This window comes from Pseudophryne corroboree, chromosome 6, assembly GCF_028390025.1.
Source record: "Pseudophryne corroboree isolate aPseCor3 chromosome 6, aPseCor3.hap2, whole genome shotgun sequence".
Taxonomy (NCBI): domain Eukaryota; kingdom Metazoa; phylum Chordata; class Amphibia; order Anura; family Myobatrachidae; genus Pseudophryne; species Pseudophryne corroboree.
This window is the reverse complement of record NC_086449.1, coordinates 529,584,881-529,611,706: the sequence shown is the minus strand read 5'-3', so window position 1 is coordinate 529,611,706 and position 26,826 is coordinate 529,584,881. Positions and strand designations below refer to the sequence as shown.

Genomic DNA, 26,826 nt, shown 5'->3' with positions numbered 1-26,826 from the left:
TACTGTGCCCAGAGGAGACTGGGTGCACTACAGGGAGCTCTCCTGAGCTTCCTGAAAAGAAAGTATTTTGTTAGGTTTTTTATTTTCAGGGAGACCTGCTGGCAACAGACTCCCTGCATCGTGGGACTGAGGAGAGAGAAGCAGACCTACTTAAATGCTAAGCTCTGCTTCTTAGGCTACTGGACACCATTAGCTCCAGAGGGAGTCAGAACGCAGGTCTCCCCTAGCAGTTCGTCCCGAAGCCGCGCCGCCGTCCTCCTCGCAGAGCCGGAAGATAGAAGACTTCAGAGGCGGCAGAAGACTTCAGATCTTCACTGAGATAACGCACAGCGGTAACGCTGCGCGCCATTGCTCCCACACAGAACACACACAGCGCACACTGTTGGGTGCAGGGCACCCTGGGCAGCAATGTATTCCTCTAGGACTGGCTGTAAGTAAATATACACTTATTTGTGTGTTTTGGTATCCCCGCCAGTTTGTTCAAAGAGCGGGACCGAAGCCCGCCACTGAGGGGCGGGGCTTCTCCCTCAGCACTCACCAGCGCCATTTTCTCCACAAGCACACGCTGAGAAGCTGGCTCCCCGGACTCTCCCCTGCTGATCACCGGTGACAGAGGATTTTAAAGAAGGGGGGGGGGGGGCACATAATTTAAGTGAATATACAAATAGCGCTATATCTGGGTAATTTTTTTGTCCAGGGTTATTGGCGCTGGGTGTGTGTGTGTGTGTGTGGGTGGCTCTCTCTCTGTCTCTCCAAAGGTCCTTGTGGGGAAACTGTCTCCAGATAGAGTCTTCCCTGAGTGTGTGGTGTGTCAGTACGTGTGTGTCGTCATGTCTGAAGCGGAAGGCTCTCCTAGGGATGAGGTGGAGCGCATGAGTGTGGTGTCTCCGTCGGCAACGCCGACACATGACTGGATGGAAATCTGGAATATTTTAAATGCAAATGTGAATTTATTGCACAAACGTTTGGACAAAGCAGAGTCCAGGGACAGTACTGAGGGTCATACCCTGCCTTTCCCTATGTCACAGGGGCCTTCGGGGTCTCAAAAACGCCCACTTTCTCCGGTAGTTGACACGGATATCGACACAGATTCTGAATCCAGTATCGATTATGATGATGCGAGGTTGCAGCCAAAATTGGCAGAGAGTATTCATTATATGATTATTGCTATAAAGGATGTGCTGCATATTATAGATAACCCCGCGGTGCCTAATCCAAAAATCCACATGTTTAAAGAAAAGAAGCCTGAGGTTACTTTTCCACCTTCTTTTGAATTAAATGAGTTATTTGAAAGTGCTTGGGAAACTCCAGACAAGAAACTGCAGATTCCCAAAAGGATTCTTATGGCGTATCCCTTCCCGATCAAGGACAGGATACGGTGGGAATCCTCCCCAAGGGTGGACAAGGCGTTGACGCGCCTTTCCAAAAAGGTGGCGCTGCCGTCTCAGGATACCGCTGTCCTCAGGGGTCCTGCGGATCGCAAGCAGGAAACTACCTTGAATTCAATTTACACTCATACCGGTACCTTGCTCAGACCGGCAATAGCATCGGCCTGGGTTTGTAGCGCTGTTATAGCGTGGACCGATACCTTATCTACTGATATGGATACAATGGATAAGGAAACTATTTTATTGACCCTGGGCCATATTAAGGATGCGGTCCTTTATATGAGAGAGGCTCAGAGGGATGTAGGCATACTGGGGTCCAGAGCGAATGCTATGGCGATTTCTGCCAGGCGAGCACTGTGGACCCGACAGTGGACGGGTGATGCCAATTCAAAACGGCATATGAAGGTTTTACCTTACAAGGGTGAGGAATTGTTTGGGGAAGGTCTCGCAGACCTGGTTTCCACGGCTACTGCAGGTAAATAAACTTTTTTACCTTATGTTTCCTCACAGCCTAAGAAAGCGCCACATTATCAGATGCAGTCCTTTCGGTCGCATAAATCCGAGAGATCGGGGATCTTCCTTTCTTGCCAGAGGTAAGGGCAAGGGGAAAAAGCTGCCAACTACAGCCAGTTCCCAGGAACAAAGGTCCTCCACGGCTTCTACTAAATCCACCGCATGACGCTGGGGCTCCGCGGGAGGAGTCCGCTCCTGTGGGGGCACGTCTTCGTCTTTTCAGCCAAGTCTGGGTTCACTCTCAGGTGGATCCCTGGGCAATAGACATTGTTTCCCAGGGGTACAAACTGGAATTCGAAGAGGTGCCTCCTCGCCGGTTTTTCAAATCGGCACTGCCGACTTCTTCCCCAGAGAGGGAGGTAGTTCTGGCAGCAATTCAAAAGTTGTGCCTTCAACAAGTGGTGGTCAAAGTTCCCCCGCTTCAGCAGGGGATGGGCTATTACTCAACCCTGTTTGTGGTCCCGAAACCGGACGGTTCGGTCAGACCCATTCTGAATTTATAGAGCAAGAAAAGTGGCTGCGCTGTGTGTCAGCAGCTATATAAAATAGAGAGCACAACGTATAAAATGTAAAGAATTTATTCTCTTAATCAATATAGTTATAAAACATGTAGGTTAATAATACACCTATATCTGTCTCAGGTGATATAAAGGTTCAGCCGTGTGATAAAAATGGCTATCCAATATATTAAATCCTAATTGTGCAATAGGGAGGGAACAGGAGAATTTGTAGATGTAGTTCCAGATAAATGTAAACCTCTGATAAAGTCACGTGATCGTGACGAAACGCGTCAGGACCCCGCCTTCCATACACCTGGTCCAGGTGAATTTATCCTGTGCAATCCACACAGCTTCTCTTCCATCCAGCTGACCGCGGCAAGAAACCGCCTTTGACTCTCCGACAGCAGCTTACTATCACCGCCGGCCAGCGATCACGAGAACAGGAGACGACCGCACATTTCCTCCTGGCGGCAGGTACTCCGCATCGGGTTACCCACCTTTCCGCTCCGCTGTGCAATCACATTGTGCATTTCAGCAGCTTGCTTCATCGCCGGCTGGCGATCAGGAACACAGGAGACGATTATACATCTCTTTCTATTGGGAGGTGCTCGGCACTGGGCACCGCAATACTCCTCTCCTCTGTGCAGAACATCGGGCAACGCAGGACTCACTAGCCGGGGACGCCCGGCCAAGTTTATACCAGCCCTTGCCGGAGAGGTAGTATATGTTTACATTTATCTGGAACTACATCTACAAATTCTCCTGTTCCCTCCCTATTGCACAATTAGGATTTAATATATTGGATAGCCATTTTTATCACACGGCTGAACCTTTATATCACCTGAGACAGATATAGGTGTATTATTAACCTACATGTTTTATAACTATATTGATTAAGAGAATAAATTCTTTACATTTTATTAGTTGTGCTCTCTATTTTATATAGCTGCTGACACACAGCGCAGCCACTTTTCTTGCTCTATAGTCTTCCAATCCATCTCACATAGTGGGGTGGCAAGCGCAGTGTCTCAGGAGCCTGTTGTACCTTAATTTGTTGGTTTTATTTAAATGATTGATTTGTTTGAGGCGCTGAACAAGTAGTTTCTTTTGTTGTTCCATTCTGAATTTAAAATCCTTAAACCTATACTTGAAGAGGTTCAAGTTCAAGATGTTATCGCTCAGAGCGGTCATCACAAGTCTGGAAGGGGGAGATTATATGGTGTCCCTGGACATAAAGGATGCATACCTTCATGTCCCCATTTATCAACCTCATCAGGCGTTCCTGAGATTTGTGGTGCAGGATTGTCATTACCAATTTCAGACGTTGCTGTTTGGGCTTTCCACGGCCCCGAGGATTTTTACCAAATTAATGGCAGAGATGATGGTGCTCCTGCACAAGCAGGGTGTCACAATTATCCCATACTTGGACGATCTCCTGATAAAAGCGAGATAGAGAGAACGATTGATGGACAGCGTATCACTCTCCCTGAGGGTGTTGCAACAACACGGTTGGATCCTAAACCTACCAAAGTCACAGTTAGTTCCAACGACCCGATTGCCTTTCTTAGGCATGATTCTGGACACGGAACAAAAGAGTTTTTTTCTTCCAAAAGAAAAGGCCCAGGAACTTCAGAGCTTGGTCAAGGACCTGTTGAAGCCAGACAGGGTGTCGGTACATCACTGCACTCGAGTGCTGGGAAAAATGGTGGCGTCTTACGAGGCCATTCCATTCGGCAGGTTCCATGCCAGGACTTTTCAGTGGGACCTTCTGGACAAGTGGTCCGGGTCACATCTACAGATTCATCAGATGATCCGCCTGTCCCCAAGGGCCAGGGTGTCTCTCCTGTGGTGGCTGCAGAGTACTCACCTTCTAGAGGGTCGCAGGTTCGGCATCCAGGACTGGGTTCTGGTGACCACGGATGCGAGCCTCAAAGGATGGGGAGCAGTCACACAGGGAAGAAACTTCCAAGGTCTGTGGTCAAGCCAGGAGGCTTGTCTACACATCAACATTCTGGAATTAAGGGCCATATACAACGGACTTCGTCAGGCGCAGACCTTACTTCAAGATCTACCGGTTCTGATTCAGTCAGACAACATCACAGCAGTGGCTCATGTAAACCGCCAAGGCGGCACAAGGAGCAGAGTGGCAATGGCAGAAGCCTCAAAGATTCTTCGATGGGCGGAGAGTCATGTAAGCGCTCTGACAGCAGTCTTCATTCCGGGAGTGGACAACTGGGAAGCAGACTTCCTCAGCAGACACGATCTGCATCCAGGAGAGTGGGGACTTCATCAGGAAGCCTTCGCAGAGATTGCAAGTCAGGGGTAAGAATGCCAAATTGATTTCTCACAAATATTTAAAATGCCCGCTCTAATATATATTGTAAACGCCTGCACCTCTTATTACCATATCCCATGAATGTGCGCTATACATCGCAAAACACTGCATCCCATAAGCGAAAACAATACACCCACACATTATCTGAGTTCCAAAGCTCATTGATGTATATATTTGTTATTAAAAGGATATGGATTCAATATATATTACAAAGTACAGTATACCTATAGTTACATGATTACAACTCACACAGTAAGCAGTTAAAAACATACAGTTACATACAGTTACATACAATTACATACAGTTACAGGCCAGCGATACAATTACCATTCCCTCCAATGCATCTTATGTCTCTCTCTCTGTGTTTAAATACAGGAACTGAACTGGCAGCAAGTCCATCATCCTCTGAGACCTTACAGCAACTCTGAGACCAAAACAGGAACTACCTTCCTATGTGATCAGCAATGTGTTATCTAGTTTGGGGGAGGGGACTCTCTATCATTCATGATGAGTCACTAGTTTCTTTGTATATGCTGAACAGGTTCAGCCTTGGGGACTTCCAAAGGGGCTGGCCTGAGTTTCCTGTCCACCACCTGTTTGGAATATCTATTGTTCAAATAAAAGTGATTTTAGCTTTTATACATTTAATCATAATTATCCGCTGCAATGACCCACAACTTCACAACAAGCATCAAATGAATCTACACATCAATCTGGTTGCTTCAATAATAAACATGACCGGTCTATCTGGTTTCGTTCAAATAATACACATACATGACATTACTTCAATATATATAATTTTAAATCATCATGATGTCTGGCGCTTGATATTATTATAATTATGTACTGTATGAAATAAGTGTCGAATCCATCTCTGTGGCATGTCCGTGTAAATGCGTGTGTTACCATATATGGCTGTGCTCGCTGCGCGTATTTGCAAGTATAGCGACTCATAATGTGTGTAGTTTGTATGTTCTCTTTATGTAATATTTTTTTGACTTCGACAGTCCACCCTTTGGCAGTAAACAATCACTGCCATCAATTATTAACATAAGAAAAAAATATTTCATACCATAATCGGTGACCTAGACACAAGTATGTATGCATTTCGCAAATCAGACGCTTGACTATATTTGGGGAAGACAGGGAGGAGGACGAGACATCCTCTATATGCACTCAGCGGTCACGGGACCACTGGTTGGGTATGGGACAACATTCAACCTATAGAGTATGCTGGGACAGTGCTTTGGCCTATAATGTCTGATTTGCGACGAACATTTCACACATACATGTACCTACGTCTTTGTACACTGATGTTTGGATTTGATTGAGGTTCTGCTGGGTAGATGAAGAAGACACAAACAAATCGTGACAGTGACATAAAATTTTCATGATCAACATATTCCTATAATTTTCTGAACATTGTTTCCATTTTTGAAACGTATGCTAGGTCTGTTTAATCATTGAACAAGGGTTATAAGTAGTGTCCTTCCTAAATAACATAAACCTTCGGAGTTCGGTGAGAGCCACTCATAAACCTTTCTTCCACATATATTAATGAGCTCTTTATCTGCAATGTGTGAGTAGCCATTGTCTGACTGTTCCTGATTACCTCTGAACTCCATAACTACTATACCTTTGATTTTTCTCTGACTTTAACAAACTGACCGGCTAACCCTGGGATCCTATAAGGAGATCACTCCTTCCTACAGAACCAGTTCCAGTCCCACACTCGACTTCTCATAAAAAAAAACCTTGCAAAAATAGAATATCCTGAAAGAAAATGTTTGTCAGCGGGAAAGAGAGAAAAGAGAAATAGAACAAAACAACTCTTGTTCATAACAAATCAATTACAATGACTGGTCTTTCTGCAGTCCTTTAGTACGCCCAGGTAGTGTTCAACAGTGCCGCCTCTCAGTCTTCACGGAACAGAGTCTCTGGTGATACGAGGTTCTCTTTGCCTTGCTCTTTGGACACACAGTTCACCTGGAACACACAGTTCACTTTGCTCTCCACCTTGCTCTTTGAACACACAGTTCACTTCGAACACACAAACTCGATGAATGTGAGCAATAAACTACTTTGTCACGAGTTCTCTCCGGGTCAGCGACCTTCTTGCAGTTGGACGAGTGGACCCAAGTTTCTCTTTCGGCGACCTTTAGTGCTGTCAACAAATCTTGGTATGGTCCTTCCCACCTGTCTATTAGGCAACCTGAGCGTAAGAACAATCACACAGTTTCTTGGTTCACAATCAAGACAGTTAGCATTTGGCATACCAGCAATCAACAGTTTCAAGTTCTTTTGTCAAGTTCTCAAATGCTGGCTCATCTCAATAAGGTACTGTACTGTCACCTCATTGGTGTATTTCTGATCATTGTGCGGATCAATCATGACATGAGGTTGTCTTCCAAAAACAATCCAAAAAAACCCACAAATACCAAAACAAAAACAAATTTCAAAGAGGGTGATTCGTTGAGTGAAGATCTGGGAGTGGTTCCGAAGCTACATAATACTAGTGGCAGTATCTATGATCACAATAGTACAATTTCAAGCTTTGCTCCTACTTCTAGGGGTACCATTATCTACACACACAAATTTCTGCGCAATTTTCCTTTGCGGTAAACACAGCAGCATCCGTGGCGGCAGGAAATGCCTCTACCCAGTTTGAGAAAACATCAGTGCACACCAATACATAACAATAATTCCTAAAGGGTGTTAACTGTACGAAGTCAATTTGTATTTCCTGAAAAGATCCGTCTGCAGGAGGGATATGGGATGGCTCTGTTGGTATTGCTTTACCAATATTCTTCCTCAAGCAAGTAAGACAGGTCATTGCTCTCTTACCTGTATGAGAATAGAATCCTGGCGCACACCAGTAGGCTCTCATCAGCCTGCACCTACCCTCTTTGCCTAGATGAGTCAGACCGTGTGCCACCTCAGCTAGACTTGGAAGGTATGCTCTGGGGGCTACTGGCTTACTGTGTCCACCTGCCCACAGTTCTGAGGACTCCTGGCCATACCCCTTTGTCCTCCAGACTGCCTCTTCCTGCAGGGAACACACATTTTTTTTGTATCTTAATTTAACTATCGTGTGTTTGCAATGTAGAGTACCATGAGCATAACTCAAAAAAAAAAAAAAAAGAAAAGAAAAGAAAAAAGAAACATCACTAGAGGAGAGAAAGAAGAAGAAAATGAAAAAGAAAATGTCAGGTTTGCCATTCACCAACAGACATATCAGTGTCTATACAAAATTTCCCTTCACCAGTATTCCCATTCTCCACCCTTTGTGCATGACAAGGCACACTGCAGTAATACTGGTGTCATCGTGCTGTTGAGATATACTGGGTTTGGGCAGAACTCTGAAGGACCTAGGCATGTGGAGTTTGAACTGTACTTGGGTCCATGTATTGTACCACCCTGTGTGAACGCAAAAGATGAAGAGGAAACTATAGAGAAACAGAATAGAGGTTGGTGACAGATGAGTTTGTAGAGGTGGAGAAGATTTTATAAAAATTTGACAACTGGACTGGGCACTACGGGGAAGTGATTCCCTACTTGGTCTACTCCCCTTAAAAAAATTCTGTGTTTATCGTATCGCTATTGGGACTATCCCAGCCATCAATCCAGTGTCCTGTCCATCCTAAGTTCATAGGGAACCCGGTATCTGTGAGATAATTTCCTCTACCTGTGATGGACATGCATCTAGAACAGTAGAATGCGACATTAGTCTTCAAGTTTTGTCAAAGGGTAATGTTGCATTTATTTTGTTCTTACCATTAGCCGAATCTGTGTTTTCTATATGGCTTATGATTCCTTACTATATGTCCCTTGGTCCCGTCTATGTGTTTAATAATGTGGCTTGTGTTTTCTGTCTAGGGGATCTATATTGATTATGTGTCCTACTACTCCTACTACAATCTCTGGCAAAATGCCCTTCCTTCCTACAAGTGTAACATATTACTGACCATTAGGGATCTGGGGTTTGGACTGATGGGTCTTTCCTGTATGTGCCAGTATACTTACCATCCTCAACCTCTCCACCTGTTGTTCTCTGCGCCTAGCACTATTCTTGTGATGTTCAATAGCACACTATCTAAGATTAGCTACTGTGACCCCTTTCCAATTTTGCAAAGAAGTCTGCACCCTGACACTCATTGCCTTATTGAGCCCGTTCATTTGCACAGAGACAGCCACCTCCCATTTGCCGAATTAGTGTTTACCAGTGGTCTTATCCAGATGGAGAGTTTTCTATTACTGCAAGAGACAAAAACAAAAAAAAGTTTAACAAGCTTCTAGGTCATGCAAAGTATTTCATTCAATCCTTCTCATCCCGTATTAAGGGTCTGTACATGGTCCAACAAACATTTCCAAGCTCATCTTTACTAGGGGCATTACTAGGAATGAATACTCCTTATATGGTAACTGAAAGAAATACCCTGGGGTTACCTTGTCTCTGTCTGCTTTCCTACTGGCAAATACTAATGTGCGGACAGGTTTTTTCTCCATTTCTGACGTTACTTTCTTGATTTTTTTTATTTTATTATTATTTATTTATTTTTTGGTTTTACTATATATGTACACGAATGATACCATACTTACCTGTTCCACTGGTCTCAGCCACTTCCCCCACAGGCTACTGCTCTTCTTTTACCGGTTGGATACTCCTCTGGGTGCATGAGAAATGGCTGAAAACGATCAGGTCACCTTCTCCTCCTAAATAAAACTTCAACATTCATTAGTACATATATAGGTTACAGTCATATTTTTCACATTTTTAGTATTTTTCTATAGTTTGTACGCTGGCCGTAACCGTTTCCACATCTACATATGGCGGTGTACTAGCATTCTCTTTTTTTTTCCTTCCTACTTATTTATTGTTGCTACAAGTTCAAACAGTTCTTATATTTCCATTCTTGTCTTATATGACTTTGGTTAAACATACCACCTGCAATACCTTAGGATCAAACTCGCCAACCCCTCTTGCTGTCACAGGTTTAAACAATTTGTATGTCTGACCCTTTGTTTTCGGGATTTTATCAGACATATTCTTATCCTTAAGTTCTGCAATACCTCTGGTTCAAAGCTGCCCACCCTAGGGAATGGTACCCTATCTTTGTCAGTCATACATTTCCATTCAGACAAAAAGTCTTCAGCGTGTGGACCATATTTCCCACACATAATACTTTTTCCTTTAAACTTCGCTGACCCCCTGGGCCGCGGCTCTTCAACCTGAACCCTGGTTAAACGTGCCTTACTTGAGCAACTGGCTCCCATAATTGTGGGCCTTTTTCCCACAAACACCAAAATATTCAATATAAGGCGACGGTGAAAGTTCTCCGAGCGCTCTCCGCCCACGTTGGGCAGTACTACCATACACTGTTGATAGCGAAGGCAATGTACCCAACTTAGGGCTCCTATCAGACCTTACAACACCGTAATTTCTTTCGGTGGAAGTTCTGTTTGGAATATTTTCCTGAGAGAGGCAGCGAAAAATTCCTTTTCGGTATCTTTCAACTGGAATTGTTTGTAGGGTGAAAAACAGAGAAATTAGATAACTATCCTTCACCCTTTCCAGTGAAGCCCACCAGGGAGATTTCCAGACGTTGTCAAAGAAAAACCCCTTTTGTCTATGCAATCACGTCTGCGTATGCTCTCCCACAGCGCATATGACACAATGGTATCACGTTGTGCTGTGCAGAACACACGGACATGCGATGCAATAGCACAACCAGGGCCGGTGCTAGGGTGTTTGGCGCCTCCCTGCAAACTATAAATTTGCGCCCTCTCTCCAATACTTAATAAAGGGAAAGCGCACACTGAAGGCAAGTGAGGTCTCACAAGGAAGGGGTGTGCCCACACAATTGTACCCCAAATTCAAATTACACCACACAGTAGCACAAAAGTATCGTCAGTATGTAGTGCCCCTATTTCATATTACGTCACACAATACTGCCCCATATTCACGTTATGCTACACAGTAGTGCCCCATATACACAATTCCCATGATAGCACATAATAATGCCCATGGTATCAGTGTCACGTATACAGTTACACATAATAATGCTCACAGTATCCGTGCCGCTTACACACACAATAATGCCCACGGTATCAGTGCCGCTTACACAAACAATAATGCCCACGGTAGCAGTGCCGCTTACACACATAATAATGCCCACGGTAGCAGTGCCGCTTACACACATAATAATGCCCACGGTAGCAGTGCCGCTTACACACACAATAATGCCCACGGTAGCAGTGCCGCTTACACACATAATAATGCCCACGGTATCAGTGTCACGTATACAGTTACACATATACGTGTGTGCTACTTATACACATGCCCACAGTTTCAGTGCCACTTATACATATAATAATTGCTCTCTTCCCCCCACCCCCTAGATAGATAGAGCTCTGGTAACAAAAAAAATATATAGAAAGCACACACTTACAGCAGCAGCATTCTTCAATACATTAGAAAACAGGTTTCAAAGAGTTAAACTCGGCCTGCTCTGACCACACTCAAGCCCCTGCATCAGCATACCCTCCAACTGTACCTATGTCAGCATGTTGTAGAGGGGGAGGGCTGGAGCGCAGGGAGAACGGAGAACAGCTTCATGTCATAAATCACAAGCAGGCTGCCGCTGCAGCCAGGACATGGAATAGAAAGTGAAAGTGGCCAGCCTGTGCGGACGATGGAGTGAAACCCCCCCCTGCGTGTTCTGCTGGTAGGAGGAGGGAGGGAAGATCTGCTGGACAGTGCTGGTGGACTGGTCTCGAGCCTCTTGTTGCTGTGGCAGCCGGCAGCAGCAGCGCACAGCAGCGGAGTCTCAGAGCAGGGAGAGCGCCTCTCTTGGCCAGCGCCTCCCTGCTTTGCAGACTCTGCTGAGCGGGTTGCGCCGGCTCTGAGCACAACCTATAGATACTAGTTATCTATATGCCCTACGATTGCTGTAGACCACCTAGCCTAGACCACTCCAGACCACTTCAGTGTATGGGATCACTAAGACCACTTCTGACCACTTAGACCACTTAGTCACGCAAGGTAGCGAACCCTACGCCACCGGGCCTCTACTAACCCAGTGTTACCACTTCAGACCACTTAGACCACTTAGGTCCTGGGTTCAGTATCCACTTACTCCTACGTTCGCTCACTCAAATACACTTTGAAAAAAAAATTCTGTACAGAAAAATCATTCAGATAGGCAGCTTTACCCCAGAGGCAATACAGTTTTTAAACTAAATTTAGAGTAACCTGCTTTTGAAATCTGATAGTTATGTGCTATTGTATTAAATGTCTACTATCCCACCTTTGAACTAAAGAACACTATTGTATAATTTGTACTTCGCGCCCGCATTTTTACGCGCTTTGCACAAACACGCGACCGTGCGTGTCCCTTACGCTGCGTGTGCAGTCCTTTACTTTGTCCGAGACACGTGTAAAAAACCCTGCATCCACAATAAAACAAATCACACAGCTTCTATAAATGTGAGCAATACTAACTAATATTGCCCACTAGACACAACTTGTTCTGTATAAACTTTTATGCAGACCTGCGTTTGTGTCTTTACGCTTACTTCCTTAAAATACTGTTATTTCAGTTTTAACTATATAGCAACAAATGTATCCTATTTTACACAGAGCTATAATGACTAGCAATAATCAATAATTTATATGATATGATTCAGACTGGATAGCTATCTTGCAGAACATACACTGATATAAATATAACATAATTATAAATATTATATATAATATATATTTATATAATATATATACCACTTGACTCTCATAGAACCCCCACACAGTACACACCTACTGAATGAATGCATTTCCTTCAAAGTCTCTAATTTGCATATCAACAGAGGTTCATATGCCTGTTCAAGAGGGTAGTGGGACAGGTTAATTAACATTTCAATGGCTATCCTAAACTAGCAAGCAGATTTTAACTAAATCCTAGAGGTAAAAGAAAAAAAAAAAACTTTTTTTTTTTTAATATCTGTGTGTAATTCTTACATCAAGTATTCATCTCTTAACTCTCACTAGGCCCAGCTGAAACTATTTGTAATTGACTATGGCATGGGTTAAATAAATGCATTGGTAACTTATAAATGGTGTTTGATGTGACCAAGGAAAGCTGATTATTCTGAGCAGTGAAAATCAGCCATTTAGAAAATGACCTTCCCAAAATGGCCGCTGCTCCTCCCCCTTCCACATCCATGAGGATTACACAAAATGGTGGACAGGCCATGTGGTTAGTCCAAAATGGAGGACAGACCATGCGGCTTCCTTTGTCACAAAGAAATCACACATCATACAAGCACCAGAAGTTATTTTAGGCCTGAGTTAAAAAAAAAACTATATCAAGGCTATGCAGCAACTTTTAAATATACATTTAAACCTACTTAAACAGATAAACAATCCAATCTGAATCAAACACAATATGACTTATTTGAACCTTGTTTTGCAACAATAAAAATAAATTTTAGCATCTTAAATATTATGAGAAACGCATTGTCCCTTGAAATTTCATATCATTGGCTTACTGATAACACAACAATACATTAACGTGGATGTTATTTTCATCAGCTTCGCAATGCGTCCATCGGAGCCGGTCAATTACAGCCGCGTTTGTAATGTACAGTGCATGATTACGACCCTGATATCCCGTAAGAGCCCTCATCTAAGAATGCCAAATTGATTTCTCACAAATATTTAAAATGCCCGCTCTAATATATATTGTAAACGCCTGCACCTCTTATTACCATATCCCATGAATGTGCGCTATACATCGCAAAACACTGCATCCCATAAGAGAAAACAATACACCCACACATTATCTGAGTTCCAAAGCTCATTGATATATATATTTGTTATTAAAAGGATATGGATTCAATATATATATTACAAAGTACAGTATACCTATAGTTACATGATTACAACTCACACAGTAAGCAGTTAAAAACATACAGTTACATACAGTTACAGGCCAGCGATACACTTACCATTCCCTCCAATGCATCTTATGTCTCTCTCTCTCTGTGTGTTTAAATACAGGAACTGAACTGGCAGCAAGTCCATCATCCTCTGAGACCTTATAGCAACTCTGAGACCAAAACAGGAACTACCTTCCTGTGTGATCAGCAATGTGTTATCTAGTTTGGGGGAGGGGACTCTCTCTCATTCATGATGAGTCACTAGTTTTTGTATATGCTGAACAGGTTCAGCCTTGGGGACGTCCAAAGGGGCTGGACTGAGTTTCCTGTCCACCACCTGTTTGGAATATCTATTGTTCTAATAAAAGTGATTTTAGCTTTTATACATTTAATCATAATTATCCGCTGCAATGTCCCACAACTTCACAACAAGCATCAAATGAATCTACACATCAATCTGGTTGCTTCAATAGTAAACATGACCGGTCTATCTGGTTTCATTCAAATAATACACATACATGACATTACTTCAATATATAACATTTTAAATCATCATGATGTCTGGCGCTTGATATTATTATAATTATGTACTGTATGAAGTAAGTGTCGAATCCATCTCTGTGGCATGTCCGTGTAAATGCATGTGTTACCATATATGGCTGTGCTCGCTGCGCGTATTTGCAAGTATAGCGACTCATAATGTGTGTAGTTTGTATGTTCTCTTTATGTAATATTTTTTTGACTTCGACAGTGGGGACTGCCTCAAATAGACATGATGGCTTCACGTCTCAACAAGAAACTTCAGAGATATTGCGCCAGGTCAAGGGAACCTCAGGCGGTCGCAGTGGACGCACTGGTGACACCGTGGGTGTTTCAGTCGGTCTATGTGTTCCCTCCTCTTCCTCCCAAAAATACTGAGAATCATAAGACGAAGAGGGGTTCAGGCAATTCTCATTGTTCCAGATTGGCCTCGAAGGGCCTGGTATCCGGATCTGCAGGAAATGCTCACAGAAGATCCGTGGCCTCTTCCTCTCAGGGAAGACCTGTTACAATAAGGGCCCTGTTTGTTCCAGGACTTACCGCGACTGCGTTTGACAGCATGGCAGTTGAACGCAGGATCCTAGCAGAGAAGGGCATTCCGGAGGAGGTCATTCCTACTCTGATTAAGGCTAGGAAGGAGGTGACATCGAAACATTATCAACGTATCTGGAAGAAGTATGTGTCTTGGTGTGAAGCCAAGACTGCTCCTCCGGAAGAATTCCATCTGGGCCGTTTTCTCCACTTCCTGCAAACTGGAGTGAATTTGGGCCTAAAGTTAGGCTCCATTAAGGTTCAGATTTCGGCCCTATCCATTTTCTTTCAAAATGAATTGGCTTCTCTTCCGGAAGTCCAGACTTTCGTGAAGGGGGTGCTGCATATCCAGCCCCCTTTTGTGCCTCCGGTGGCACCATGGGACCTTAACGTGGTGTTACGGTTTCTTAAGTCTCACTGGTTTGAACCGCTTCAAACAGTTGAGTTGAAGTATCTCACTTGGAAAGTGGTCATGTTGTTGGCCTTGGCTTCGACGCGGCAAGTGTCGGAGTTGGCGGCCTTGTCTCACAAAAGCCCTTATCTGATTTTCCATGTGGATAGAGCTGAGTTGCGGACTCGTCCTCAATTTTTGCCTAAGGTGGTTTCTTTTTTTTATATGAACCAACCTATTGTGGTGCCTGTGGCTACAAGTGACCTGGAGGATTCAGAGTCCCTGGATGTGGTCAGGGCATTGAAAATTTATGTGGCCAGAACGGCTCGGGTTAGGAAAACAGAGGCTCTGTTTATCCTGTATGCAGCCAACAAGGTTGGCGCTCCTGCGTCTAAGCAGACTATTGCTCGGTGGATCTGTAACACGATTCAGCAGGCTCATTCTACGGCTGGATTGCCGTTACCGAATTCGGTTAAGGCCCATTCCACTAGGAAGGTGGGCTCTTCTTGGGCGGCTGCCCGGGGCGTCTCGGCGTTACAACTTTGCCGAGCAGCAACTTGGTCGGGTTCAAACACTTTTGCAAAATTCTACAAGTTTGATACCCTGGCCGATGAGGACCTAATGTTTGCTCATTCGGTGCTGCAGAGTCATCCGCACGCTCCCGCCCGTTTGGGAGCTTTGGTATAATCCCCATGGTCCTTACGGAGTCCCCAGCATCCTCTAGGACGTAAGAGAAAATAAGATTTTAAACCTACCGGTAAATCTTTTTCTCGTAGTCCGTAGAGGATGCTGGGTGCCCGTCCCAGTGCGGACAACATCCTGCAAGACTTGTATATAGTTGTTGCTTACCTAAGGGTTATATTTTTTAGTTGGATCAGTTTTGGACGGATACTGGTTTTGTTTCATACTGTTGACTGGTTCGTATCTCCCATGTTTTACGGTGTGAATGATGTGGCTGGTATGAATCTTGCCCTTGGATTTACAAAATCCTTTCCTCGTACTGTCCGTCTCCTCTGGGCACAGTTTCTCTAACTGAGGTCTGGAGGAGGGGCATAGAGGGAGGAGCCAGTGCACACCCATACCTAAAGTTATTTTTAGTGCACGTCTCCTGTGGAGCCCGTCTATTCCCCATGGTCCTTACGGAGTCCCCAGCATCCTCTACGGACTACGAGAAAGAGATTTAACGGTAGGTTTAAAATCTTATTTTTTTAAATGTAAAAACCTGGAGCAAATGATTTATGTGTCAGGCACACAAATAGATATGTGGAGGACTGGGAGCAGTCCATTGTCTTGACAGCCTTGGAAGCACTGTGCACAGGTGACAGCTATCAGCTGCCTGTCAGTGACCAACTGCATTCTTGTCGCTTAAGCACAGCTAGGTCGCCATAAACCTGCCTAAATATTACTTTTCACAAGGTATCTGTACCGAAACCTATTTTCTTAAATGAGTGAGGCAAATGTACTAAGCCGTGGAGAGAGAAAAAGTAACAACCAATCAGCTCATAACTGTCATTTTTCAAGCACAGCCTGTAACATGTCAGTTAGGAGCTGATTAGCGTGTACTTTATCTCTCTCTACTTTCTCCAAGGCTTAGTACATCTCCCCCTCTGAGTGTGATAGTGCAGTGAATGCATATGCTCAGAACTAATACAGCTGCCGGCACACACCCCATGAGGAAAGCAGCACTATCCAGTGGAACATCACTACTGCAGCACATGATCGCTACAAAACACCGATACACATACAGGAAGTGCTGCGAGCTGTGTGTACCAATCCGCCTATGTACCAATCGGCAGCTGCCGAACTGTCCAATCACATCGCCGGTTACATGAGTGGCAGAGAAGAAGGAGGAGGAGGAGGAGGGGGGGGGGGGCTGCAGAGCGTGCAGTGGAAGCAGGGGGCGACAGCTGCGGGTACAGGAGGAGGGGGACATGGGAGGAAATGAGGCATCAGGATGAGAATCACCCGCAAGAGACTTTGCTATGCCCTAGTCTCCCTGTACTGCGCCTTCTCATGCTACGCAGCGTATCACGTCTTCTTTAAGTCCTCACAGGTGTCCCGGGTGCAGCACAAGGTGGTGAGCAGGAAGGAGGGAGGTATGTCCATCATTCATAGCCTGGAGGTATAGGCATGCTGTGTGGGTAGAGAACCAACCATGCTGTGTGTGCAGAGGGAGCACTGGGAAGCAGTTTTATGTAATGCAGGCCATAGGGGGCCCATACATCTGGCATGTACTGGGGCAATTCCCTGTTTTGCAAATGAGGTCGGGTTATCATCAAAATCCAAAATGTAAATCCTTGAATCGCTGTTTCAGACCCTAAATTATCCTAATTTTTAACATGCAGGTTTTTGCTGTTGACCCTACAAAAAGCAGATCATTGGGATCCCCTCATCTGCTCCCGGTTAACTTGGAATTGGCCCGTGGATGTATAGCTCGCAAGTCATCTGCAGGCCAATTCCCCAATCCAATTATCTTCAAAAGGTAGAATTTCCCCAATTGAGTGTACATCAGTGGTTCTCAATCTGATTGTATGTCAGTGGTTCTCAAACTGTGTGTCGTGGCACCCTGGGGTGCCTCAGGGCACTTGCAGGGTGCCCTGGGTTGGTGGTCCAAGACCAACTCAAATTATTTACAGTCACTAATAGACAAAAAACAGTGCTGGGGGCTGCCAGTCATACAATATGTGGACAAACAGAAGTGAAGCCTGTCCCTCACCACATAACTGAGCCTTAGGATGACATAAACACAATTTACTTACTTTAATATTTTTATCTGAATTTCTCAATAAGAAACTTTTGGCCCAGGGGTCCCGTGAAAAATATTCTGATACTTTAGGGCACCATGACTCAAAAGTTTGTGAACCACTGTTGTAGTTGTGTGAGACCCATTACTCTTGTACAGTAATACAGTACCACATGTGAATGCAGTTACTTAATATGGTGCCACAAAATTCTGCAGTATTGTACTGTGAGGAAATAGAGCATAGTACATAACAAGCAATGGCAAAATGCACAAGTTTCAATAAACATAACTTAAAAAAATGAAACATATAAGATGTAATATGGTAATTACAGAATAATAGTACATAATGTGCAAGATGAACAATACAAGGATGCATAATTGGATTAGGTGGGAGCCCCAACAAAAAAAAACATCACTGCTCAAATTGGGAGTGTCCTGGTTAAGGTAATGTGGGTAAAGAGTGAGTGCCATAGTGGGAGACTTCCAACATATTCATCTGTTTGCTTGTCCTCTCCGCAGGGTTGGGTAAAAAAACATGAAGAAATAAATACATTTATTTTTGTATGTTTTTAAAAAAAAAACTTTTTTAATGCATTAATCTATAAAATGAAAGAAAAAAATAATAATAATAATTCTGCTTATTATAGTAATACTGTGAAACATTGCTATGTATTAGAAACCTTGATCAACAATGTTTTAATGTTTTCTAACCAGGGGCGTTTCAACAGAGGAGGGGGCCCGTGTGCACCTCCGGGTGGGCCCCTCCTTTGCTCTGCGCAGTAGTCTCTGGCATTTTAGTATAATATGCTTTTTTTTTTTTTTTTAAGGAGTCACGGCATCCTGCCTGTGGTCACAGCATAATTAAAAAAAAAAAAAAAAAACCCCAGTAAATAAATAAAGCAGCTAACCCTAGTTCTCCCTATATATAAACGTATCCAGAGAAACAAGGCAAATATACCGATTTGTAAGGGATACTTAAGAAACCTGTAGCCATAGCAGTTACCACTTAGTATGCATTATTGTTGGTGTGTGCCATAATGGGCAAGCCTATTGAGTTCTCTTTATAGCGATAATAGTTGTGTCTTGCCACTGTGTGTTTTAATGGTAGTTATTATTTTATTATTCTATTCCCTTATGTGAATGGAAATTTCTTTTTCTTGTAAGTATCCCGTAACTTGGGAAATGAGCTATGGAATCCTTGGGATGAAGAGGAAAAGAACCACAAAGTTTTACGTTTGCATAAAACAGAAAATAACTGGAAAAGCTTATTAAATCGTAAGTCTCAACAAGAAGCAGAACTCCGAGTGCAGATATGGGGCAAGGCTGCTATTGGTAAGTGATGTCCATATTAATAAGAAAAGCTTTAGTTCTCCCTCTCCAATTCTTAGCTTGTGTGTATGAGGCTGTAGCCTATACTTGGTAGAAGAGGATTAATTCTGGAATTGGGTCTGGCTATGGAGAAAGGCCATGTCCTAGTTATAGCAGAATTACGCTTTATTTCTTATATATGCCTGCCAACAAGAATATTGTTTTAAATTACCAACCATGGGTGAAGGTGTGTTAAGCTGGGTACAAGCATTCTGGGTGGTCGATGCAAGGTTATGATATATCACAGCTGCTGAACATACTAAACAATCTGCTGTAAAATGGCGAAGTGTACAGTATAATTACATTCTGCATGTAATACCTCGCCAGCTGTGGAATTGCCCGTTGGGACACATCCAATGGGACAATTCTATGAACGCTGGCAGTGAACGACAGATTGGGCACACACATTATACGATGACACACATACTGTACGATGGCATACACAATATATATGATGATTGCGTAGATTGGTTGAAAGTACCAGTTTTGCACAATATATGGTATAAGGAGAAGGAAGAAAACCTTTCAAATGGGAAACGCAAATTTAGCAGCATAAATCTTAAATATAACCTTTATTGAATCTTCTAAAAACAATGTTGGGTTTGCCTTTTTAAAGATAATCATGCGGCTACCTGCAACTTGCAGGCTATTACATATACCCCAAAATCATATATACGTTGCATTGCATTTACCTACATTTTTTTTTTTTTTTTTTATACAATCTGTTATTATTGAAATGTAGTGACCTTTTAGAATAACCAGAATAATACAGTAACCACAGACAACAGCGATGCGAGCCAAAGAACATTTATGGCTTAACGGATGGCAGAATAATATGTCAGATGCTGTATCTGCCATACTACTACACCACAAATAACCTAAAATAGCAAGCATAGTCACAAAAGCACCGCAACACAAGGGAGAGGAAAATGGGAAGTATAACTTTGTGCATGGGGAAAAAAAAGACATCTAGGTAGGGAAGAACTGTTGGGAAGGGAACGAGAGGAGCAGACATGATTTTATCCGGTACATAGCATGATAGATCTGTCATGGTCTTATAAAGATCAATGTATTTAAACCACTGAGAGAGTTTAGGGCAGGGTTGTCAAACTCGCGGCCCCTACCGCATCCTTGTGTTATTTGGCACTGTGGGGGCATATGTGTATCTGGCACTGTGGGGGCATATGTGTATCTGGCACTATTGGGGGCATATCTGTATCTGCCACTGCACATCTGGTGGCATATTTGTATCTGGCACTGCACTACTGAGGGCATATTTGTATCTGGCCCCCATGTGTGTATCTCGCACCCATTTTTTTGGCGCGCGCACACACATTACCACTAATACATTTTCTCTGACGTCCTAGTGGATGCTGGGGACTCCGTAAGGACCATGGGGAACAGACGGGCTCCGCAGGAGACTGGGCACTCTAAAAGAAAGATTAGGTACTATCTGGTGTGCACTGGCTCCTCCCTCTATGCCCCTCCTCCAGACCCCAGTTAGAATCTGTGCCCGGCCAGAGCTGGGTGCTCCTAGTGGGCTCTCCTGAGCTTGCTAGAAAGAAAGTATTTGTTAGGTTTTTTATTTTCAGTGAGCTTCTGCTGGCAACAGACTCACTGCTACGTGGGACCGAGGGGAGAGAAGCAAACGTACCTGTTCACAGCTAGGTTGCGCTTCTTAGGCTACTGGACACCATTAGCTCCAGAGGGTTCGAACACAGGCAGCTGTCCTCGATCGTCTGTTCCCGGAGCCGCGACGCCGTCCCCCTCGCAGAGCCAGAAGGTCAGAAGCTGGAAGAAGGTGAAATCGGTGGCTGAAGACTCCTGTCTTCATTGAAGGTAGTGCACAGCACCGCAGCTGTGCGCCATTGCTCCCACTGCACACCACACACTCCGGTCACTGTCGGGTGCAGGGCGCTGGGGGGGGGCAATTAGAGTACCTTTGGCATAATTTACACATAATACAGTCAGGTACTGCATATGTGTAAACTCCCCCGCCATTTTTCAGTCACAGACTGCGGGACAGAAGCCCGCCGCTGAGGGGGCGGGGCCTTCTTCCTCAGCACACCAGCGCCATTTTTTCTTCACAGCTCCGCTGGAAGGACGCTCCCCAGGCTCTCCCCTGCAGTCTCCTGGCACTAGAAGGGTAAAAAGAGAGGGGGGGCACATAAATTTAGGCACAAAAGGTGTATTTCTCTAACGTCCTAGTGGATGCTGGGGACTCCGAAAGGACCATGGGGAATAGCGGCTCCGCAGGAGACTGGGCACAAAAGTAAAAGCTTTAGGACTACCTGGTGTGCACTGGCTCCTCCCCCTATGACCCTCCTCCAAGCCTCAGTTAGATTTTTGTGCCCGAACGAGAAGGGTGCATACTAAGGGGCTCTCCTGAGCTGCTTAGAGTAAAAGTTTAAAGTAGGTTTTTTATTTTCAGTGAGACCTGCTGGCAACAGGCTCACTGCACCGAGGGACTAAGGGGAGAAGAAGCGAACTCACCTGCGTGCAGAGTGGATTGGGCTTCTTAGGCTACTGGACATTAGCTCCAGAGGGACGATCACAGGCCCAGCCATGGATGGGTCCCAGAGCCGCGCCGCCGGCCCCCTTACAGAGCCAGAAGACTGAAGAGGTCCGGAAAATCGGCGGCAGAAGACGTCCTCTCTTCAATAAGGTAGCGCACAGCACCGCAGCTGTGCGCCATTGCTCTCAGCACACTTCACACTCCGGTCACTGAGGGTGCAGGGCGCTGGGGGGGGCGCCCTGAGACGCAATAAAAACACCTTTTTTGGCAAAAAATACATCACCTATAGCTCCTGGGCTATATGGATGCATTTAACCCCTGCCAATTTTTCCATAAAAAAGCGGGAGAAAGGCTCCGCCCCCTTCTCGGCGGCCTATCTCCTCAGCACACTGGCGCCATTTTTTCCTCATAGCTCCGTTGGAGGAAGGCTCCCTGACTCTCCCCTGCAGTCCTGAACTACAGAAACAGGGTAAAACAAGAGAGGGGGGGCACTAATTTGGCAGATAAATATATACAGCAGCTATATCAGGGAAAAACACTTATATAAGGTTATCCCTATATATATATAGCGCTCTGGTGTGTGCTGGCAAACTCTCCCTCTGTCTCCCCAAAGGGCTAGTGGGGTCCTGTCCTCTGTCAGAGCATTCCCTGTGTGTGTGCTGTGTGTCGGTACGTTGTGTCGACATGTATGAGGAGGAAAATGGTGTGGAGGCGGAGCAAATTGCCTGTGTTAGTGATGTCACCCCCTAGGGAGTCGACACCAGACTGGATGGTCTTATGGAAAAAATTACGTGATAGTGTCAGCACTTTACAAAAGACTGACGACATGAGACAGCCGGCAAATCAGTTAATACCTGTACAGGCGTCTCAAACACCGTCAGGGGCTCTAAAACGCCCGTTACCTCAGGTCGATACAGACACGGACACTGACTCCAGTGTCGACGGTGAGGAAACAAACGTATTTTCCAGTAGGGCCACACGTTACATGATCACGGCAATGAAGGAGGTTTTGAACATTTCTGATACTACAAGTACCACAAAAAAGGGTATTATGTGGGGTGTGAAAAAACTACCCGTAGTTTTTCCTGAATCAGATGAATTAAATGAGGTGTGTGATGAAGCGTGGGTTTCCCCCGATAAAAAACTGCTAATTTCTAAAAAATTATTGGCATTATACCCTTTCCCGCCAGAGGTTAGGGCACGTTGGGAAACACCCCCTAGGGTAGATAAGGCGCTCACACGCTTATCAAAACAAGTGGCGTTACCGTCTCCTGATACGGCCGCCCTCAAGGAACCAGCTGATAGGAAGCTGGAAAATATCCTAAAAAGTATATACACACATACTGGTATTATACTGCGACCAGCAATCGCCTCAGCCTGGATGTGCAGTGCTGGGGTGGCTTGGTCGGATTCCCTGACTGAAAATATTGATACCCTGGACAGGGACAATATATTATTGACTATAGAGCATTTGAAGGATGCATTTCTATATATGCGAGATGCACAGAGGGATATTTGCACTCTGGCATCAAGAGTAAGTGCGATGTCCATTTCTGCCAGTAAAGAGGGTTATGGACGCGACAGTGGTCAGGTGATGCGGATTCCAAACGGCATATGGAAGTATTGCCGTATAAAGGGGAGGAGTTATTTGGGGTCGGTCTATCGGACCTGGTGGCCACGGCAACGGCTGGGAAATCCACCTTTTTACCCCAGGTCACCTCTCAGCAGAAAAAGACACCGTCTTTTCAGGCTCAGTCCTTTCGTCCCCATAAGGGCAAGCGGGCAAAAGGCCACTCATATCTGCCCCGGGGCAGAGGAAGGGGAAAAAGACTGCAGCAGACAGCCTCTTCCCACGAACAGAAGCCCTCCCCCGCTTCTGCCAAGTCCTCAGCATGACGCTGGGGCCTTACAAGCGGACTCAGGCACGGTGGGGGCCCGTCTCAAGAATTTCAGCGCGCAGTGGGCTCACTCGCAAGTGGACCCCTGGATCCTGCAGGTAGTATCTCAGGGGTACAAATTGGAATTCGAGACGTCTCCCCCTCGCCGGTTCCTGAAGTCTGCTTTACCAACGTCTCCCCCCGACAGGGAGGCGGTATTGGAAGCCATTCACAAGCTGTATTCCCAGCAGGTGATAATCAAGGTACCCCTCCTACAACAGGGAAAGGGGTATTATTCCACGCTGTTTGTGGTACCGAAGCCGGACGGCTCTGTGAGACCCATTTTAAATCTGAAATCCTTGAACACTTACATAAAAAGGTTCAAGTTCAAGATGGAGTCACTCAGAGCAGTGATAGCGAACCTGGAAGAAGGGGACTATATGGTGTCTCTGGACATCAAGGATGCTTACCTCCATGTCCCAATTTGCCCTTCTCACCAAGGGTACCTCAGGTTTGTGGTACAGAACTGTCACTATCAGTTTCAGACGCTGCCGTTTGGATTGTCCACGGCACCCCGGGTCTTTACCAAGGTAATGGCCGAAATGATGATTCTTCTTCGAAGAAAAGGCGTCTTAATTATCCCTTACTTGGACGATCTCCTGATAAGGGCAAGGTCCAGAGAACAGTTAGAGGTCGGAGTAGCACTATCTCAAGTAGTACTACGACAGCACGGATGGATTCTAAATATTCCAAAATCGCAGCTGATTCCGACGACACGTCTGCTGTTCCTAGGGATGATTCTGGACACAGTACAGAAAAAGGTGTTTCTCCCGGAGGAGAAAGCCAGGGAGTTATCCGACCTAGTCAGGAACCTCCTAAGACCAGGCCAAGTGTCAGTGCATCAATGCACAAGGGTCCTGGGAAAGATGGTGGCTTCTTACGAAGCGATTCCATTCGGCAGATTCCACGCAAGAACTTTTCAGTGGGATCTGCTGGACAAATGGTCCGGATCGCATCTTCAAATGCATCAGCGGATAACCCTGTCTCCAAGGACAAGGGTGTCTCTCCTGTGGTGGTTACAGAGTGCTCATCTCCTAGAGGGCCGCAGATTCGGCATTCAGGATTGGGTCCTGGTGACCACGGATGCCAGCCTGAGAGGCTGGGGAGCAGTCACACAGGGAAGAAATTTCCAGGGCTTGTGGTCAAGCATGGAAACGTCACTTCACATAAATATCCTGGAACTAAGGGCCATTTACAATGCCCTAAGTCAGGCAAGGCTTCTGCTTCAGGGTCAGCCGGTGTTGATCCAGTCGGACAACATCACGGCAGTCGCCCACGTAAACAGACAGGGCGGCACAAGAAGCAGGAGGGCAATGACGGAAGTTGCAAGGATTCTTCGCTGGGCGGAAAATCATATGATAGCACTGTCAGCAGTGTTCATTCCGAGAGTGGACAACTGGGAAGCAGACTTCCTCAGCAGACACGATCTTCACCCGGGGGAGTGGGGACTTCACCCAGAAGTCTTCCACATGATTGTGAACCGTTGGGAAAAACCAAAGGTGGACATGATGGCGTCCCGCCTCAACAAAAAACTGGACTGATATTGCGCCAGGTCAAGGGACCCTCAGGCAATAGCTGTGGACGCTCTGGTAACACCGTGGGTGTACCAGTCAGTATATGTGTTCCCTCCTCTGCCTCTCATACCCAAGGTACTGAGAATCATAAGAAGGAGAGGAGTAAAGACTATACTCGTGGCTCCGGATTGGCCAAGAAGGACTTGGTACCCGGAAATTCAAGAGATGCTCACGGAAGACCCGTGACCTCTACCTCTAAGAAAGGACCTGCTCCAGCAGGGACCATGTCTGTTCCAAGACTTACCGCGGCTGCGTTTGACGGCATGGCGGTTGAACGCCGGATCCTGAAGGAAAAAGGCATTCCGGATGAAGTTATCCCTACCCTGATCAAAGCCAGGAAGGATGTAACTGTGCAACATTATCACCGTATTTGGCGTAAATATGTTGCGTGGTGTGAGGCCAGGAAGGCCCCTACAGAGGAATTTCAACTGGGTCGATTCCTGCATTTCCTGCAAACAGGACTGTCTATGGGCCTCAAATTAGGGTCCATTAATGTTCAAATTTTGGCCCTGTCAATATTCTTCCAAAAAGAACTAGCTTCAGTTCCTGAAGTTCAGACGTTTGTCAAGGGGGTACTGCATATACAGCCTCCTTTTGTGCCTCCAGTGGCACCTTGGGATCTCAATGTAGTTTTGGGATTCCTAAAATCACATTGTTTGAACCACTCACCACTGTGGACTTAAAAATATCTCACATGGAAAGTGGTAATGCTGTTAGCCCTGGCTTCAGCCAGGCGTGTCTCAGAATTGGCGGCTTTATCCTATAAAAGCCCTTACCTAATTTTTCATACGGACAGGGCAGAATTGAGGACTCGTCCTCAATTTCTCCCTAAGGTGGTTTCAGCATTTCACTTAAACCAGCCTATTGTGGTGCCTGCGGCTACTAGGGACTTGGAGGATTCCAAGTTGCTGGACGTAGTCAGGGCCCTGAAAATATATGTTTCCAGGACGGCTGGAGTCAGAAAATCTGACTCGCTGTTTATCCTGTATGCACCCAACAAGCTGGGTGCCCCTGCTTTTAAGCAGACGATTGCTCGTTGGATTTGTAGTACAATTCAGCTTGCACATTCTGTGGCAGGCCTGCCACAGCCAAAATCTGTAAAAGCCCATTCCACACGGAAAGTGGGCTCATCTTGGGCGGCTGCCCGAGGGGTCTCGGCTTTACAACTTTGCCGAGCAGCTACTTGGTCAGGGGCAAATACGTTTGCAAAATTCTACAAATTTGATACCCTGGCTGAGGAGGACCTGGAGTTCTCTCATTCGGTGCTGCAGAGTCATCCGCACTCTCCCGCCCGTTTGGGAGCTTTGGTATAATCCCCATGGTCCTTTCGGAGTCCCCAGCATCCACTAGGACGTTAGAGAAAATAAGAATTTACTTACCGATAATTCTATTTCTCATAGTCCGTAGTGGATGCTGGGCGCCCATCCCAAGTGCGGATTGTCTGCAATACTTGTACATAGTTATTGTTACAAAAATCGGGTTATTATTGTTGTGAGCCATCTTTTCAGAGGCTCCTCTGTTATCATGCTGTTAACTGGGTTCAAATCACAAGTTGTA

General features: G+C 45.2%; 1 protein-coding gene across 3 annotated transcripts in view; it reads left to right on the top strand.

Annotated features, from left to right (window-relative positions):
* RXYLT1 (ribitol xylosyltransferase 1) overlaps positions 1-26,826 on the top strand; it is a 113,347-nt gene that overhangs the window by 40,993 nt on the left and 45,528 nt on the right. The window contains exons 1-2 of one of the 3 annotated variants that reach the window (XM_063927577.1): positions 17,015-17,228; positions 19,040-19,207. The exons of 1 other annotated variant lie outside the window; for it this stretch is intronic. In XM_063927577.1, coding sequence (XP_063783647.1) covers positions 17,087-17,228; positions 19,040-19,207 — 310 coding nt within the window. In that variant the 5' untranslated portion in view covers positions 17,015-17,086. Of the gene's footprint in view, positions 1-17,014; positions 17,229-19,039; positions 19,208-26,826 lie in introns of those variants that run through there. One more of the 3 variants, XM_063927578.1, reaches the window with a different exon arrangement.